Source organism: Zingiber officinale, chromosome 4A (assembly GCF_018446385.1).
Source record: "Zingiber officinale cultivar Zhangliang chromosome 4A, Zo_v1.1, whole genome shotgun sequence".
Lineage (NCBI taxonomy): Eukaryota > Viridiplantae > Streptophyta > Magnoliopsida > Zingiberales > Zingiberaceae > Zingiber > Zingiber officinale.
The window spans coordinates 9,941,518-9,958,038 of record NC_055992.1 but is presented as its reverse complement, the minus strand read 5'-3'; the positions used below and the strand labels follow the sequence as shown (position 1 = coordinate 9,958,038).

General features: G+C 34.8%; 2 protein-coding genes across 2 annotated transcripts; both read right to left on the bottom strand.

The window, feature by feature from the left end:
- Positions 1 to 3,133: 3,133 nt before the first annotated feature.
- Positions 3,134 to 6,105, bottom strand: LOC121969523. Its single transcript, XM_042519663.1, has 2 exons — positions 5,518 to 6,105; positions 3,134 to 3,513 (listed from the first exon to the last, which is right to left on the bottom strand). The coding sequence occupies exons 1-2, from the start codon at positions 5,864 to 5,866 to the stop codon at positions 3,482 to 3,484; spliced, it is 381 nt and encodes a 126-aa protein (XP_042375597.1). The 5' UTR covers positions 5,867 to 6,105; the 3' UTR covers positions 3,134 to 3,481.
- Positions 6,106 to 7,643: 1,538 nt separating this feature from the next.
- Positions 7,644 to 16,168, bottom strand: LOC121969522 (agamous-like MADS-box protein MADS4). Its single transcript, XM_042519662.1, has 10 exons — positions 15,876 to 16,168; positions 13,468 to 13,546; positions 12,944 to 13,143; positions 10,533 to 10,611; positions 8,936 to 9,006; positions 8,758 to 8,857; positions 8,632 to 8,673; positions 8,501 to 8,542; positions 7,999 to 8,138; positions 7,644 to 7,910 (listed from the first exon to the last, which is right to left on the bottom strand). Exons 1-10 carry the CDS (start codon positions 16,058 to 16,060, stop codon positions 7,859 to 7,861), a joined length of 990 nt encoding a protein of 329 aa, XP_042375596.1. The 5' UTR covers positions 16,061 to 16,168; the 3' UTR covers positions 7,644 to 7,858.
- Positions 16,169 to 16,521: the final 353 nt, after the last annotated feature.

Below are 16,521 nucleotides of genomic sequence, written 5' to 3'. Positions count from 1 at the left end.
CTGGTGGTGTCAGTTGGCAATTTGAATCCGGTTTTGACAATCATCCAGACTTCAAAGTGAGTCTGGAGATATGCCTCCATCCGACCTTTCCAGTACCCGAAGTCGTCTCCGGTGAATAGTGGAGGGCGGGCAGTACTGTAGCCTTCTTGAAGGGCCATTTCGGTTTTACCTAGAGCGAAAAATAACAAAAGAAATGTCCCAGGATTTGGTCCTGGATTAGTAGTGCGGTAATAAAAAAAAATGGACCACGAACTCGGGTGGTGTTGCACCAATTCCGAGAAAAACCGATTCGAGCGAAAAAGGAATTAGAATATAGCTATGAGGCTAAATTCTAATCGACCCCAAAAAATAAAAATACCACGAAAAATTATTTTGAATGGTGGTTGCACCGATTCAAAATGACCCCGCTCTGATACCAATTGATGGATCGAAAGCGCTAGAGGGGGGGTGAATAGCGCTCATGGCTATTTTGTACGTTTATCGAAATCGTAAAACACTCGAGTAAAAACGTAGCGGAAATGAAAGAAACACAAGCAGATGAACACAGTGGATTTACTTCGTTCGGAGCCTTGATCGACTCCTACTCGAAGGCCCGCGATCCTTGATCGCTTCCGGTGGGCAACAACTATAATTCGTAAAAGTTACAATCTGAATTACAATTAAAGCACTAAGTAAACTAATACCGACAACAACAGATCGAAGAGTCTGAGCTTTGGGTTGTCGACGTCGAGTAGTAGCACTTCAAGGTCGTCTCGTAGGCAGCACTTCACAAAAGAAAGCTTAGAAGATTGTTGTTTTGAAGCTGCACCTCGACCCTATTTTTATATGACATTCAGGGCGCCTGGATCCTTTCTGAGCGCCTGGAGTGTGACGTGGCCAACCAACCAGGATGCTCCACGTGGCGAAGTCGTGCAGGGGATAAAACTTGGTCCCGGGCGCCCGGACCTCCCTTTTTCCAGCAGGTTCTTCACCTGCAAAACAAGGTTAGTCCGAGCAAAATACCCTGCAAGACAGCGTTAGAATCTGATAAAACATAGTAAAGTATAAACGACAGTCTTCGGACTGTCCGGGTCTGACTTCGGATTTCCTAACCGGAAACCCTAGGTCGACCCGACGCCTACTGTTCCCTCTACGGGGAACGCGTCCTCACCTACTTCTCTCAGGAGAGATTACCTGATGTCAGTCCGGTCCTCCAGATCGACTGGACTTTCCGCCTAGGGTTACCACCCCCTAGGACCTAAGGTTACCGCCCCTTAGGGTTTTCCCTCACCTAGGGTTACCGCCCCCTAGGACCTAAGGTTACCACCCCTTAGGGTTTTTCACCTGCCTAACCGCAGCTAGGACTTTCCTGAAACACTCATTAAACATGTTAAGTCACACACTAATTTAACTTTGAATCCTTTGCCTTTATCAAAACTAAGGTTCGATAGTCGGATGCTTCCTACACCAACATGGCCAAGGAATCGAGATGCGTCCAAGAAGTCGGGATACGTCCAAGAAGTCGGGATGCACCTAAGAAGCCAGGGTACACCTACGATGTTGGTGTGCGCTTGAAGAGTGAGAGAAGACCGCGTGTGTTGAAGATGCTATCGGTCGATGATCGAAGTGATAGAAGAAGAGAGTTTGGGAGAAAAGATAGAAAAAAAATGGTCAGGAAAATCTAAAATAGAGAATTTTGCGATAGAATATAAATACCATCATAAAATGAGGACGGAATTTATAATTTATGGTTTCCCGTTGCCTCAATAGCGAAGATATTAGCAATAGAATTTGTCATCCGTTGCTAAGAATTTGTTATTTGTCGCAAATTCCTAGCAACAGATAACAAATTCCGTTGCTAATATCCATCACTAATTAGGGTTTCTTATCACTTCGATAACGATGATATTAGCGAAGGAATTTATTTTCCGTCGCTAATTAGAGACAGAAAATAAATTCCGTCGCTATTTGCTGGTTGTTTTTTTTTTCTATAGTGAATGGAAATCTCAGTCCTAAATCTCTTTGGTAAAGTTAATCTTGTAGTTAAGATTGATCTTTGAGCACATCGTGTTAGCACTTTTAAATGTCTTTCTCCTCTGCTGAAAGAAATCCCTGAGTAGATGTTTATACGAACAGCTGGAAGGAATACGTAAATTGCATGGGGATATATTTTTACTGACTCTGCCAAAATCATACTTCAATTGCAAGGCTTAAAGTTGAAGCTTTCAAAGATTTTGCCTCTTTTCTCCATTTGCTCCTCCCAAGCCTCGTTAATGCATGCACTTGTGACTAGCTATCAAAACAATCTAATCTGCAGTATTATGTTCAAGAGAATCTGATGCTTCTAGCATTCTCATGTTGCACTGTCACACTAACAATGAATTGAACAAGAAGCACACAGATTTTTTTTGCATCCAGAGTCGAGTGCTGGGAAGGGTCATGAACAGAGGATGACGTGCAGCATTGACAACCTCCAGAGGTCAAGCAAGTAATGAAGAAGTATGGATTTTGTGGAGAGCTTATAGATTCCATGGAATGAATGGCTCTCCCAAACTTGATTTTGGAGCAATTTGCGTTGATGGTGGAGAATTTATTTTATCATGAAATGCAATCTTCACTTTTGTTCAGTGGCCTCTAATATGCCATACCAACATCATAATCCACGTGGCAAAGCAAGTTATACAGAGCTTCTATTGAGGCATAAGATCGATGCTATATGTGAAACCCATTACAATGCAATTTGGTCGATTAGTATCGTATAACATCTCCATGAGTTCCATAGATAACTATGCTTTGTTCTCTGTCTAAATCTTGTTGCTTGCCTATGGAGGAAGATAAAGAAGACCAGAGGATTAGCTAGTTGTCTGAAGAAGACAGATATACTCAGGGAAGCCTTGCAAAAGAAAATAGAAGCATCTCGTGTGCACTAAAAGATCCCAGGTGCGACTTGGCTAGATGACCAGTAAAATTCGATGATATTTTAAACCATGATTAATGGTTAAATTTCACAAAATAAGATAATATCAGAAATACCCATAAAAAAAGAGCCATCAATATTGCTTTTAAACTATTTGAAAAAGGTGAGGAAGACATGTAAACAATATAATTTGCCTTAAAAAAAAAAAAAACTCTCATGAGTACATACATTTGTGTCTGTAGGGCAAAGAATAAGTCGCTTTTATAACCTTTCTGTAAACATGACAATTCAAAGAAGACAAATGTCGGGGAAATACTTGGTGTAATTAAAGTGCGACTATACAGTAAAAAGGAGACCCCTTGAAAGAAGACAAATTGGTGCACAATTAACAAGTACATGACTCTTAACAGAATAAGAAAAAACAAAGAAACTGGATAAAAGAGAGATTGAGCAAGCGCCCATTAATCTGGAGATAAGAGCAGTCATTATTGAAAAAAAGCATCAATTGCCAAGATCCTTGATGGTTTCTGCCTTCAGTCGTTTATGGGCAAACTATTTTATTTACTGCAATTTGTAGCTCCAAGGTCAACTAGATGGAAGCTTAGAAAGCAGTGATCCTACAAAATAGAAATAAGCATTTAGTAATAATTTCATTAAGAATTTCCCAAAGGAAAAAAACATAACTGAGTTTACATTGTATATAAATGCTCAATAAACTTAAATATGAGAGGTTACATTAAAAAAATATATATCAAACTAGCATACATGTTAGCAAATGGTATTAAAAATATACACGGCATAACATTGAAAAACAAATATATAGATTGTGAATCAGTGTCGTAACTCATTATATCTTACTTGCTGCTTCTAAGATTGATTGCTAACGTTTACTAAAGCAGGTGTTATATGAGGATGAGAAATTCTCTTGATATATATAGTCAATTAACTATTTCCTATAAATTTCTTCATCTCATTTTGTGTACCAGTATTAGGTGAATAACACAATAGCACAAGATGTGACATATGATACCCTATATATGGCGGTGACATTTGGACGCCAAGAAGTGACACAAAAGAAAGCTATTTCCTAAGCAATATCATCTTAGTCTTCTAATGAGAAACTTTTTTACAAATTACAAAAGCTGGACTATGCTCCAATAGAATATGTTAGGAATAGGCAAGTGTCAATCCATGTGATCAGTGATACTATTTAACAAAAAGAAGATTGATCAAATTAGAAGGGCAGAGAATCAAGATAACAATTGACAAACTGGAGATTTAGTTGTTACAATTTTCTTTTCTTTTGCAGAATTTGAGCTTCAGTTAGATAACCAATTCTTAGAAAATGAGATAACTAATCATATAACTGAGTAATTCAAATGGATGGACAAAGAAAAAAGGCTTATGCAACTACAGGACTTGTCCCAATCATATTGGTGAAAGAATGTAAAGTCAAAGAAATATTTCAGACAAAAGGTGTATCTATTTTAATGTGTTGCCGTCTAAAATTTTTAAAGAAGAAATTTTACGACCATTATGGAAGAGTGTTCCAACATTACAAATGAACTACATACTGCTAGACAGCTGTTAATAAATGCTTTGTACGCTATGCCGCTCAAAAGATACACATAAATAATACAGGAAAATAAAAATTCAAGATAGGATATCAATGGCATCATACTAAAGAAACAGAATATATGCATTGGCAATAGACACATAAATAACATCCATAGAGTTAATTTTTCAATCAAATAAAATGACTTCTCAACATTAAAATTCTCAAAAGAATTATGATATTTGATTTGTGACACCCCGACTGCATTTTTTCAATCAAGCAACATATACATTCTCTGAAGGATATTTTAATTTCTGGAAGCTATTTTTTCCGGTTGCATCAAGCTGCCTTAGATGTAAGTGGTATAAAGATCAGCTTAAAATAAAAGAGCATATAATTAAATAAAAATCATAGGTTCTATGAAAAAGATTAAAATACGAAGTGAAAATTGTACCACTTCTACAAGATGACAAGGATGTTAAAATACAAGAAAGTGAGGTATTTAAAATAAGGGAGGAAGTTCAAAGTGAAGGGTGCCTGTGCATGCAGTAACTCAGATTTGGACGAATCAGACAATGTGGCCATTGAAAGTGAAGTAAACAGGCATCATGGAGATGATATCTAATAGGGATATGCACAAAAAATGTGAATATAGAGAAAAAAAAAGATGACTACTCCTAAATCAGTATATCAAATGGATGGAGACGAGTAATTATTATTTTGTTAGCACAAAAGAAATACGTGTAGGTAAATGTCTCTCTTTGCGGAACAATTTAGTTTAGGAGGGAAAGAAGATCGTTTATTATTTTTTGCACTCACAAGGATTCCTTAAAGATGCAGTTGCGTGCAAAAGGTTCATTAACTACCTACCGAAAATAGTTAAACTTTTTGGATAAGGACATTGTACCGAATTTTGGACAACACAGATGCAATAAACAAAACTATGAGCGTAGAACATTGCAGAGAGTATGAGAAACCGAATAGATCGACAATCTTGAAGGAGAATTGGAAAGACGATTCATTAAATCGATAATAAAAAAATGAGGGGACGATACAGCTTTTATACCTGACATTTCCTTGGGGATGGAGGGGCAGCTATTGGGGAAAAGGAAGGCCCTCCCCCCCGCGGACAAATTGGACAAGATCCCAGCGAAATATAACACCATGACGAGCCCGATCACCCAGGGCATCAGCATGAACCCGATGACAAAGGTGACGGAGCCACAGAGCATGAGGGCGAGCGACGCGCCGAGGAGGAGCGAGGCGAAACCCGCGGGCGACATCCGCCGAGGCAGGCGCCTCCTCGGCGCAGGCGGGGCTCCAGCGGGAGGCAGGGCGGGTGCCCGGTTCAGGAGCGCAACGAGGCGAGAGCAGAGCTCGGAGATGAGCCGCGACAGCTGATCGTCGGTCGCCATCGCGATCGGGACTGGAGACAGAGAACTTTAACCCTAATCCCGATCAAGATCAAGGAAGAAGGGGAAGGGAGCGGTGGACGATATATAGGAAGGAAATAACTTGATTGGAATTGCAAGCTTTATAAATAAAAAATGGAAATGGAGGAAAGCAACGAGTGCAAGTTTTGATTTGGTGGCAATCGAAGTTGAACAAGCTTTATTACGTCTGGTTTAAACAGAAATGACAACAATTGCCAACCTTACTTGTTTTGTTTTTTGTTTTTTTTTTTAATTTTAAATTTTTAATAAAGAAAAAATAATAATAAAAGGTTAGTATCTATCTATTTATTTCATTCTGGAAAAAATACTTAATATTATTAGAAAATTTTGCTTCTTATTTTTCTCACGTAAAATATTCTTCAAAAAATAAAACCAATTTAAAGAAAAATAAACTATTTTTATAGATCATGAAATTGAAAAATATAAGCACTTTTAATTATTCTTTAATAATCATTTTATTCTAGTATTTCAGGGAAACTTTGATTCCAAGCACCAATAATTCATTTCGATCCATCGCGATCCATTCAGTGATGGACCAAAAAATATCAAAAGAATTATCAAATCAACTTATACTTTAAGGAAATAATTAAAATTTACTTTTTAAACAATAAAAAGAAACATACAATTTATCGTAGGAATTTTCTCCCCCTTAATCATACACTTATTTTTCTTAATCACGGAACCAAATTATACGCACGTCATAATCTTTCAGTTTGAATTTAAGAGAAAATTAGAATGAATCAAGGAAACGTGAAATTTTCAAGTATTAATCTGAATCAAATTACCGTTTCACAGGATGAAGTCAAATGTAATAAACAATCTAAATCAGAGAAATGGCATTAATCTGATAGCAACAAATTCTAAATATTTAGATGTTAATTAACATTAATTCCAATTAGTTTTCATTTTTTTTTCCCTCTTTTCTGTATTTTGCGTATTTGCAAACCAAACAAAAAAGGCGACTTCATTCACAAATCACAAGACTATCATGTGTTTGTTTATTATTGCATAACTAACTACTATAAAAGATAAAATATAGTTAAACCAAAAAAGGTAAAATGTAATTAAGCTAAAAGGATAAAACACAAAATAATTTATGCAATAATAGAACTACTATTAGAGAATGGCATATAGCACACATCCGGATAGTTAGACTATTTGCATGCTCATGTACTAGATCCAATGGTAGAGCCACATTCAATGTTATCCGGGGAGACCAGATCTCTTAGTCCATAAACAAGTAGATTAGAAGATGGACCATAAATAATTACGAATGAATTGTAGTCGTGATTCAACCATAATTAATTATGATCCCTCTCTACATTTATTGTCTTCCCATGCTAAAGTTTAGATTAGGATGAACGGTCGGAGGCCGTTGGATCGGAGGTGGACAAGTGGCCAGATTACTGGTCACTAAGTGGGGGACCTCCGACCATCTGTCCCGATCCAAACTATAATCTGAAGATGATGAATCCAAGGAGGGATCGCAATCAATTATGGCCGAATTATGACCACGATCCGATCATAATTACGAGGAGTGATCTATCTCCTGATCTATTTTTTTTGGACTAAGAGATCTACTCTCCTATTCGAGCCCAATGACAATTAGAAAGAAAAAACCTAAATTTATTATAGGAGAAATAAAGAAAATAGGAGAGAGAAAGAAAGCAACCGGATGATGACATCGACGTAGCTCACGGCCCGGGTAATCACGAGGGCTGGAACCAGACCTGCAGCATTATGAAAGTTTGTCTTTATTTTTGCAAGTAGACAAAGATAAGAGTATCTAGACATATATTTAGACGGTCACGATCAGATTACGGAAGTTTAATTAAGTAATTACACACATTAATTAAGGATGGGGACGTGATCAAAACTAAGAACGTCAAAGTCTTAGTATTATAATTGTAGACCATAATTATCTCTAATATATGAATCATGCAAGCCATCCACTCATAAAGTAGCAGTCGCCGAACTGGTGCCAACAATTTGATCAGATTGGAATCTGCACAGATCGAGCAAAGATATAACAGATTTTTGCAAGTGCCAATTATAATATTAATGATTAAAAATTGAGTTGAGACGATATGTACCCAATTTGTGGAGCAGGCTGGCACTCCAATGGGTAGAACAGGCCATCATCACCGTGTGAATGTTGTTGTGGTTGAGCTACGGCATCAACACCATTTTCCCAAGCGTGTCCCCCATGAATGGTATGGCTGATTTCTTCCAACTGTACTCGTCGAAGAAAACTCTAGTTAATATATTAAAGGAAACAACTTGAATTGATTTTGTTAGGAAAAGTTGAAAATCTACCAAATATCGAGAATAAAAAATAGCGCAAGCATGTACAAACACAATTAGTCACATAGTTCAATTTTGGAACTTAGATTTAACGACAATAAGAAAATAAAAGTCTAACCAATCCAGCTCTCTTATAAGAGGAATAATAAATGAACATATAGAATTGAAGGTATATTCTAATAGATTTGGGTATTATAAGAGGGAAATAATGGGATTAAATCGTCTGTGTAACTTAAATCATGTATTTGTAAAACGAGGCTCAAAGGTGATGGGGTTATACTAGCTTCTTACCCGTCTCCTAAGATCCTTGTTTGCCTCACAAAGGACTTGCTCCTGTCAGTAATTAGATGCAAACTTAATTATATTTCGCTACGGGAGGAATTTAGAATATATGCATCCAGCATTAAATAGGGTTCATATACCCTTCTTTGGAGGTCAGTCAGTTGGTCCAGCATCTGTTGTGTCTGCAAGAAATTAAATCAAGGACAACCTGAGATTTTTTATACATATGATAATTATTATCTAATTTTGCTCTGAAATTTAAGTACCCTTGAAGATCTAATTTCCTTCAGTGACATATCAAGTGGTTTCTCAAGATAATCAAGCTCCTTAACGCTCAATGATCCCAAAATCTCGCTGAGAAGGTTCCTGTCGATAGTTAAATCCACGAAAATTCATTATTATAATCGAACTAAAAAAAAGAAACAATACTGAAGATTTATGCACCTTTGTGATCTTTGTAAAGACTCAAGACGAGCTTTAAGTTCCATATACTCTTGACGACTGCTCTGGACAAGCTATAATTACAAGGAAGGACTATAAATATGTAGATATATTTTGATTGATACGCCAAATTAAAATCTTGAATCAGATAAATTAAACGTCTAAATGGCAATATCTCGCTTCCTGTGAATCACATTAATATTCTGAAGATCCTCGATCTAAAAAAAAATGAGCACGCCAGCGAAGTAGGTTCAGTTTAAAGACATCATGTGATATTAGTGTCTTGTAATGGAGCTAATAATGATAATTTTAGCTAGAAAGATTTAATGAGATTGAATTATGGTACCGAGGCAAACAAATGCAAGAATCTAGCGATCATATGGAGAATGTAGAGTTTATGTGTTTAATAAGATATGGCTTTACCTAGATATAAAATTCTATAACTATATAATCTCAAAAAGGCGATTTACTTGGTACAATTTTACTTCGAAACAATAGATGACTAGATAAATCTTTGTCACTATTTGGGGAAAATGATAAGGAAAACACAGATAGAGTGATATTTAGAAGTGTCTAATATGGGTTTATGTTGCAATTATGGTATATATAACTTAGATCAATATTATATGAGAAGATCGTTTTACTACGGGGTTTGTAGGCAAAATCATAGAAAATATTTATCCTAGTACAAATGTTTACAGACTTCTATGAATTCAAATTCAATTCAAACGTTGCTTAACCTTTATCTGTTGGTAAATGACTCACATATTCAGTACCTCAAATATATAGACTTGCACAATCAAATGCTAAAAGATAACAACTAGAAAATAGAAACTGCCAAATAATTACATGGTTTAACATACAATGGACGCAAATAAATTATGAGGTGGAGACATTTTTTTTGAGAAGCATAAGATACTAATATACAGTCTCAGAACTAGCCTCCAACCATTTGACTATTGCCAACCCCAAATTAGCCAAGGATTCAAAGACTACCTCTTCTTTCTGTCAAATTAATGCAAGGAATCCTAAATAGACTCTTTAACACCCAGGCAATAGATCATTAAGAACTAAGTCATTAAAGAAGACACATCCTATCTAGGTGCATTTATCTCAAATAGAGATTGCTTCCACTATTCTTAGATTGCCCATTCAATAATGAGATGAATATGAGTTCCTAGGTCTCCCTTTCTGTCTATTTATTTTTTCCTTTGTACTCCGACTTTGCAATTCATGAATATTGCAACATTATTTTTGGCCTTGGGAAAATAATATTGCATATATATATACATATATATATATATATATATATATATATATATATATATATCTCTTGGGTTACATCAACTCTACTAACCCATGATATATATATATATATATCTTGGGTTACATCAACTCTACTAACCCATGATATTTTTAATTCTCTTTCTATCAAACTAAGACAATATATATAGATCACCACAAGAAGAACCGCAATTAGTGACTGAGGTCGCTAATCGGACTTGTTTAAGTGTTATATAAATTGATTCAGTGTACAAAACATGGGAAAAGATAAAATTGTCAACTATTGAGTATGTTGAAAAATTCATACACAAAATACCTGATTCTCCTTGACTTGAAAGTTGATTTCAGAACCTCCATAGCTACATTTTTGATACCTTTCAAGTGTTTTCATCATACTAGGAATACAAATAATGGAGAATCATTAATAATGCAGTTAAAAATAGAGTGAAATAATTCTTGTACAACATGATGAGATCACAATAAGATGCACAACGCCTAACATTCTTGAACCAATATTTGATCATTCTCCATCATCAAGGATCTGAAGATTTATAGTCTATGTATGGATTGAAAGACTTATACGGAACTTGATTAAGAAGACAAACAAAATAAATTGGAGTTAGCCATAAATTTAAAGGTTTATCAGAACTGAAATCATACAAAAGATTTGAGACAATTACTAGGTAATACTTTATTCAAAGCCATATCAAATTGCATTCTAATAAAATGCAATTACTTAGGTCTTATAAATTGAATGCACCATTGTAAATTGAAATGACTACAAAACAAATTTGTATCTCAAATAATATTTAAATGCAACATAAAAATATTAAAGAAAAAACTTTCGTAGATAGGATATAGGGCCCTTCATTTGCAACGCTTACTATATATTGACAAATGTGAGTCTAAGTATGTTTTTGTTCTTTATTCATTGCTTTTCAAATTTTGTCTTGCCTACATTTAGAAATAATCAAGTCAACTTGGTTCACATGTAGATTTTCAGGATTTGTATCCTTCACATGATAATGGGAGTGCTTATTTTGTTTTGCTCTGTCACCGAGTTTGTGCTTATAGCATTAAAATCATATCATGCTTAATCTAGATATCTATTGTTAAAGTACATTAATTCTTGATAGGGCATATGATCAGATTTTGTAAAGTCTAGCTGAATACTATTAATGAGGATAATGAAAAAATGATTTTCAAACTCCTTTTAGAAAAGTAATTCATATGAAACATTGGCCATATAAGAAGATTTCATATAACATATATAGATGAATGTTTGTTTAATACTTAAGTCTTTGGAATTAGAAGATCTAAAATTTTCCTCAATTTTTCTTTCTCAAGGAATGACAAATAAATTATGTCCTTTTATCTTTGCAAACAAAAAGGGTAAGTTAACAAATATGAGATTAGCTATAATTAACAAATAGCACAAATACACTCAGTACAATTACAATGACGTGTATGTTAAAACTTAAATGTGACATTTTGGGATAAATTTAACTTATACGCTCATCACATGGAGCATCATTCTGTTATACTAAGAAAATTAGATAAGTCAAGGAAATAGAGAGGAATATCATAAGTATTACTGATTAATTGACATACTATGAGAGGAAATATTCTAAAGCTAGCAAAATATAATGCATTTACTTAACGACAAGAACACTATAGGGCATATAATTTAAAGTATACGCTCTAAATTATAAGAGGAGATGTTTTAAAGTATCAACTGATCTGATATATGTATATATAATTCGAAGTATATACCTAAAAATATAACTATTTATAGATCCAAAAGTTAGTTCGGCTAAATATAGGTAGCATATAAGGAAGAACAATTCAGATACATAGAACAGATTCTAATGAGTGCTAATATTGTGAGTTTTATGTTATGGATTATGTAAAGGAAAAGAGCTAGAAGGGTGGAAGGCTTAGTTGGTTCTGATTTCCAAGGAGATAGATATTGAATAAGGATTTTAGACAAGCTTCATTTCTACTAAAATAAATATGAGATGATTCCATATTTTGACGCTGATGGATCGTTAAATTTTTATTTGCGAAATCATTTAAAGTGTATAGTAGAAATGTTCTACTTAGCTCTCCTAATTTACAGTTCGCTTTCACATATATATCACGGAAAACAAGTTCCAATCTGAAACAAAATTTACTTTGAAATTTAAGCTATAGTAGAAATGTTCAACTAAGGTCTCATAGTTTACAGTTCGCTTTACCGATATATATATCATGGAAAACAAGTTCCGATCTGAAACAAGAATAACTCAAAATTTAAGTTCCTTTTGATGTGGAATGAGAAAAGTAAACTATACCTGATATCAGAAGAAACACATGATTCGGTAACAAACATGAAAAACCCCTGCTTCTCCTTGTATGAATATGTAACTAAACATATTCAAGTAAAAAATCTAAGCATGCAACAACTAATCTCTCATATTTTGTTAGACGCAAACTATCGAAAGAAAACATAAAATTAATAAAAATAGTAACAATAAGATGAAACCCTAAGTCATTTTCGATTTGTTATTTAATTTTTACAGATCAAAAGAATGAAGAAGTAGATATCTATTCTCAGCCGTCTTTTAGTAGAGAATTTACTAGATACTGAATACTCGATGCTTGAAGCAGAGCTCTCTTTGCGCTGTGGTTCGAAGTTCCCATTTTCGCACAATTATTAGACCTATATACTTAATCAACAGAATTTACCCTGGAAGGCTGCAGAACTCATAGAGCTTGCCGCGGCTGGAGAAGATGATGACGGCCACCTCGGCATCGCAGAGCACGGACAGCTCGTGAGCCTTTTTCAGCAGTCCATTCCTCCGCTTAGCGAACGTCACCTGACGGTCGAACTTGTTCTCGATCATTCGTAACTCCACCATCCCTCTCACCATATCCAGAACCAAACCCTAGTTCGACCACAAGACGAAACCAAGCACTCAGTCTCTATCCAGTACTCCGGCACAACGGAGTGCCATTACAGCAACAAGTTGAACAGTATTAATTGTGTGAATTACACTATTCCTAAAGTAAATATATAATGGAGAATATATATAGATCACTGTCAAGCTAAGACAATATATATAGATCACCACAAGAAGAACCGCAATTAGTGACTGAGGTCGCTAATCGGACTTGTTTAAGTGTTATATAAATTGATTCAGTGTACAAAACATGGGAAAAGATAAAATTGTCAACTATTGAGTATGTTGAAAAATTCATACACAAAATACCTGATTCTCCTTGACTTGAAAGTTGATTTCAGAACCTCCATAGCTATATTTTTTATACCTTTCAAGTATTTTCATCATACTAGGAATACAAATAATGGAGAATCATTAATAATGCAGTTTAAAATAAAGTGAAATAATTCTTGTACAACATGATGAGATCACAATAAGATGCACAACGCCTAACATTCTTGAACCAATATTTGATCATTCTCCATCATCAAGGATCTGAAGATTTATAGTCTATGTATGGATTGAAAGACTTATACGGAACTTGATTAAGAAGACAAACAAAATAAATTGGAGTTAGCCATAAATTTAGAGGTTTATCAGAACTGAAATCATACAAAAGATTTGAGACAATTACTAGGTAATACTTTATTCAAAGCCATATCAAATTGCATTCTAATAAAATGCAATTACTTAGGTCTTATAAATTGAATGCACCATTGTAAATTGAAATGACTACAAAACAAATTTGTATCTCAAATAATATTTAAATGCAACATAAAAATATTAAAGAAAAAACTTTCGTAGATAGGATATAGGGCCCTTCATTTGCAACGCTTACTATATATTGACAAATGTGAGTCTAAGTATGTTTTTGTTCTTTATTCATTGCTTTTCAAATTTTGTCTTGCCTACATTTAGAAATAATCAAGTCAACTTGGTTCACATGTAGATTTTCAGGATTTGTATCCTTCACATGATAATGGGAGTGCTTATTTTGTTTTGCTCTGTCACCGAGTTTGTGCTTATAGCATTAAAATCATATTATGCTTAATCTAGATATCTATTGTTAAAGTACATTAATTCTTGATAGGGCATATGATCAGATTTTGTAAAGTCTAGCTGAATACTATTAATGAGGATAATGAAAAAATGATTTTCAAACTCCTTTTAGAAAAGTAATTCATATGAAACATTGGCCATATAAGAAGATTTCATATAACATATATAGATGAATGTCTGTTTAATACTTAAGTCTTTGGAATTAGAAGATCAAAAATTTTCCTCAATTTTTCTTTCTCAAGGAATGACAAATAAATTATGTCCTTTTATCTTTGCAAACAAAAAGGGTAAGTTAACAAATATGAGATTAGCTATAATTAACAAATAGCACAAATACACTCAGTACAATTACAATGACGTGTATGTTAAAACTTAAATGTGACATTTTGGGATAAATTTAACTTATACGCTCATCACATGGAGCATCATTCTTTTATACTAAGAAAATTAGATAAGTCAAGGAAATAGAGAGGAATATCATAAGTATTACTGATTAATTGACATACTATGAGAGGAAATATTCTAAAGCTAGCAAAATACAATGCATTTACTTAACGACAAGAACATTATAGGGCATATAATTTAAAGTATACGCTCTAAATTATAAGAGGAGATGTTTTAAAGTATCAACTGATCTGATATATGTATATATAATTCGAAGTATATACCTAAAAATATAACTATTTATAGATCCAAAAGTTAGTTCGGCTAAATATAGGTAGCATATAAGGAAGAACAGTTCAGATACATAGAACAGATTCTAATGAGTGCTAATATTGTGAGTTTTATGTTATGGATTATGTAAAGGAAAAGAGCTAGAAGGGTGGAAGGCTTAGTTGGTTCTGATTTCCAAGGAGATAGATATTGAATAAGGATTTTAGACAAGCTTCATTTCTACTAAAATAAATATGAGAAGATTCCATATTTTGACGCTGATGGATCGTTAAATTTTTATTTGCGAAATCATTTAAAGTGTATAGTAGAAATGTTCTACTTAGCTCTCCTAATTTACAGTTCGCTTTCACATATATATCACGGAAAACAAGTTCCAATCTGAAACAAAATTTACTTTGAAATTTAAGCTATTGTAGAAATGTTCAACTAAGGTCTCATAGTTTACTGTTCGCTTTACCTATATATATATCATGGAAAACAAGTTCCGATCTGAAACAAGAATAACTCAAAATTTAAGTTCCTTTTGATGTGGAATGAGAAAAGTAAACTATACCTGATATCAGAAGAAACACATGATTCGGTAACAAACATGAAAAACCCCTGCTTCTCCTTGTATGAATATGTAACTAAACATATTCAAGTAAAAAATCTAAGCATGCAACAACTAATCTCTCATATTTTGTTTGACGCAAACTATCGAAAGAAAACATAAAATTAACAGAAATAGTAACAATAAGATGAAACCCTAAATCATTTTCGATTTGTTATTTAATTTTTACAGATCAAAAGAATGAAGAAGTAGATATCTATTCTCAGCCGTCTTTTAGTAGAGAATTTACTGGATGAACACTCGATGCTTGAAGTAGAGCTCTCTTTGCGCTGTGGTTCGAAGTTCCCATTTTCGCACAATTATTAGACCTATATACTTAATCAACAGAATTTACCCTGGAAGGCTGCAGAACTCATAGAGCTTGCCGCGGCTGGAGAAGATGATGACGGCCACCTCGGCATCGCAGAGCACGGACAGCTCGTGAGCCTTTCTCAGCAGTCCATTCTTCCGCTTCGCGAACGTCACCTGACGGTCGATCTTGTTCTCGATCATTCGTAACTCCACCATCCCTCTCACCATCTCCAGAACCAAACCCTAGTTCGGCCACAAGACGAAACCGAGCACTCAGTCTCTCTCCAGTTCTCCGGCACAACGGAGTGCCAATAAAGCAACAAGTTGAACAGCATTAATTGAGTGAATCCTAAAGACGTGGACGAGCTTTGTCCGGAGGACTACGCGTCGTATGCGGACTTTTATGATCTGTTGGATCGGAAAATGAACAGTCAGATCAACGCTCGCTCAGAAGCACGGTCGTACGCGGACTTCCAACCGCATAATTGTTCGTATTCTAGTGGGAAAAAAGCAGTGCGAATAAAACGCTAGCGGTGGGTCCCGCGTTCGGTGGTAACGTGTCGAGAGTTAGTCCGGGAAGCGTAAGAATTAAATGCGTGATGTGATTTGTGCTTCCGAAGGGGTCGCGTCAGTGGAATTATAGCGACGTCAATTTATTACAATGAGAAATTTACCCGTCAGAAATCGAC

What these genes read in the sequence shown, in the direction of transcription:
- LOC121969523 (XM_042519663.1), bottom strand. Translation starts at nt 5,866, where the DNA reads ATGGCGACCGACGATCAGCTGTCGCGGCTCATCTCCGAGCTCTGCTCT. An exon ending in CATCCCCAAGGAAATGTCAG is followed by an intron (nt 3,514 to 5,517) that starts GTATAAAAGCTG and finishes TCTATTTTGTAG; the next exon opens with GATCACTGCTTTCTAAGCTT.
- LOC121969522 (XM_042519662.1), bottom strand. Translation starts at nt 16,060, where the DNA reads ATGGTGAGAGGGATGGTGGAGTTACGAATGATCGAGAACAAGATCGAC. An exon ending in TCTTTACAAAGATCACAAAG is followed by an intron (nt 8,858 to 8,935) that starts GTGCATAAATCT and finishes AACTATCGACAG; the next exon opens with GAACCTTCTCAGCGAGATTT. An exon ending in CAGCCTGCTCCACAAATTGG is followed by an intron (nt 7,911 to 7,998) that starts GTACATATCGTC and finishes CGATCTGTGCAG; the next exon opens with ATTCCAATCTGATCAAATTG.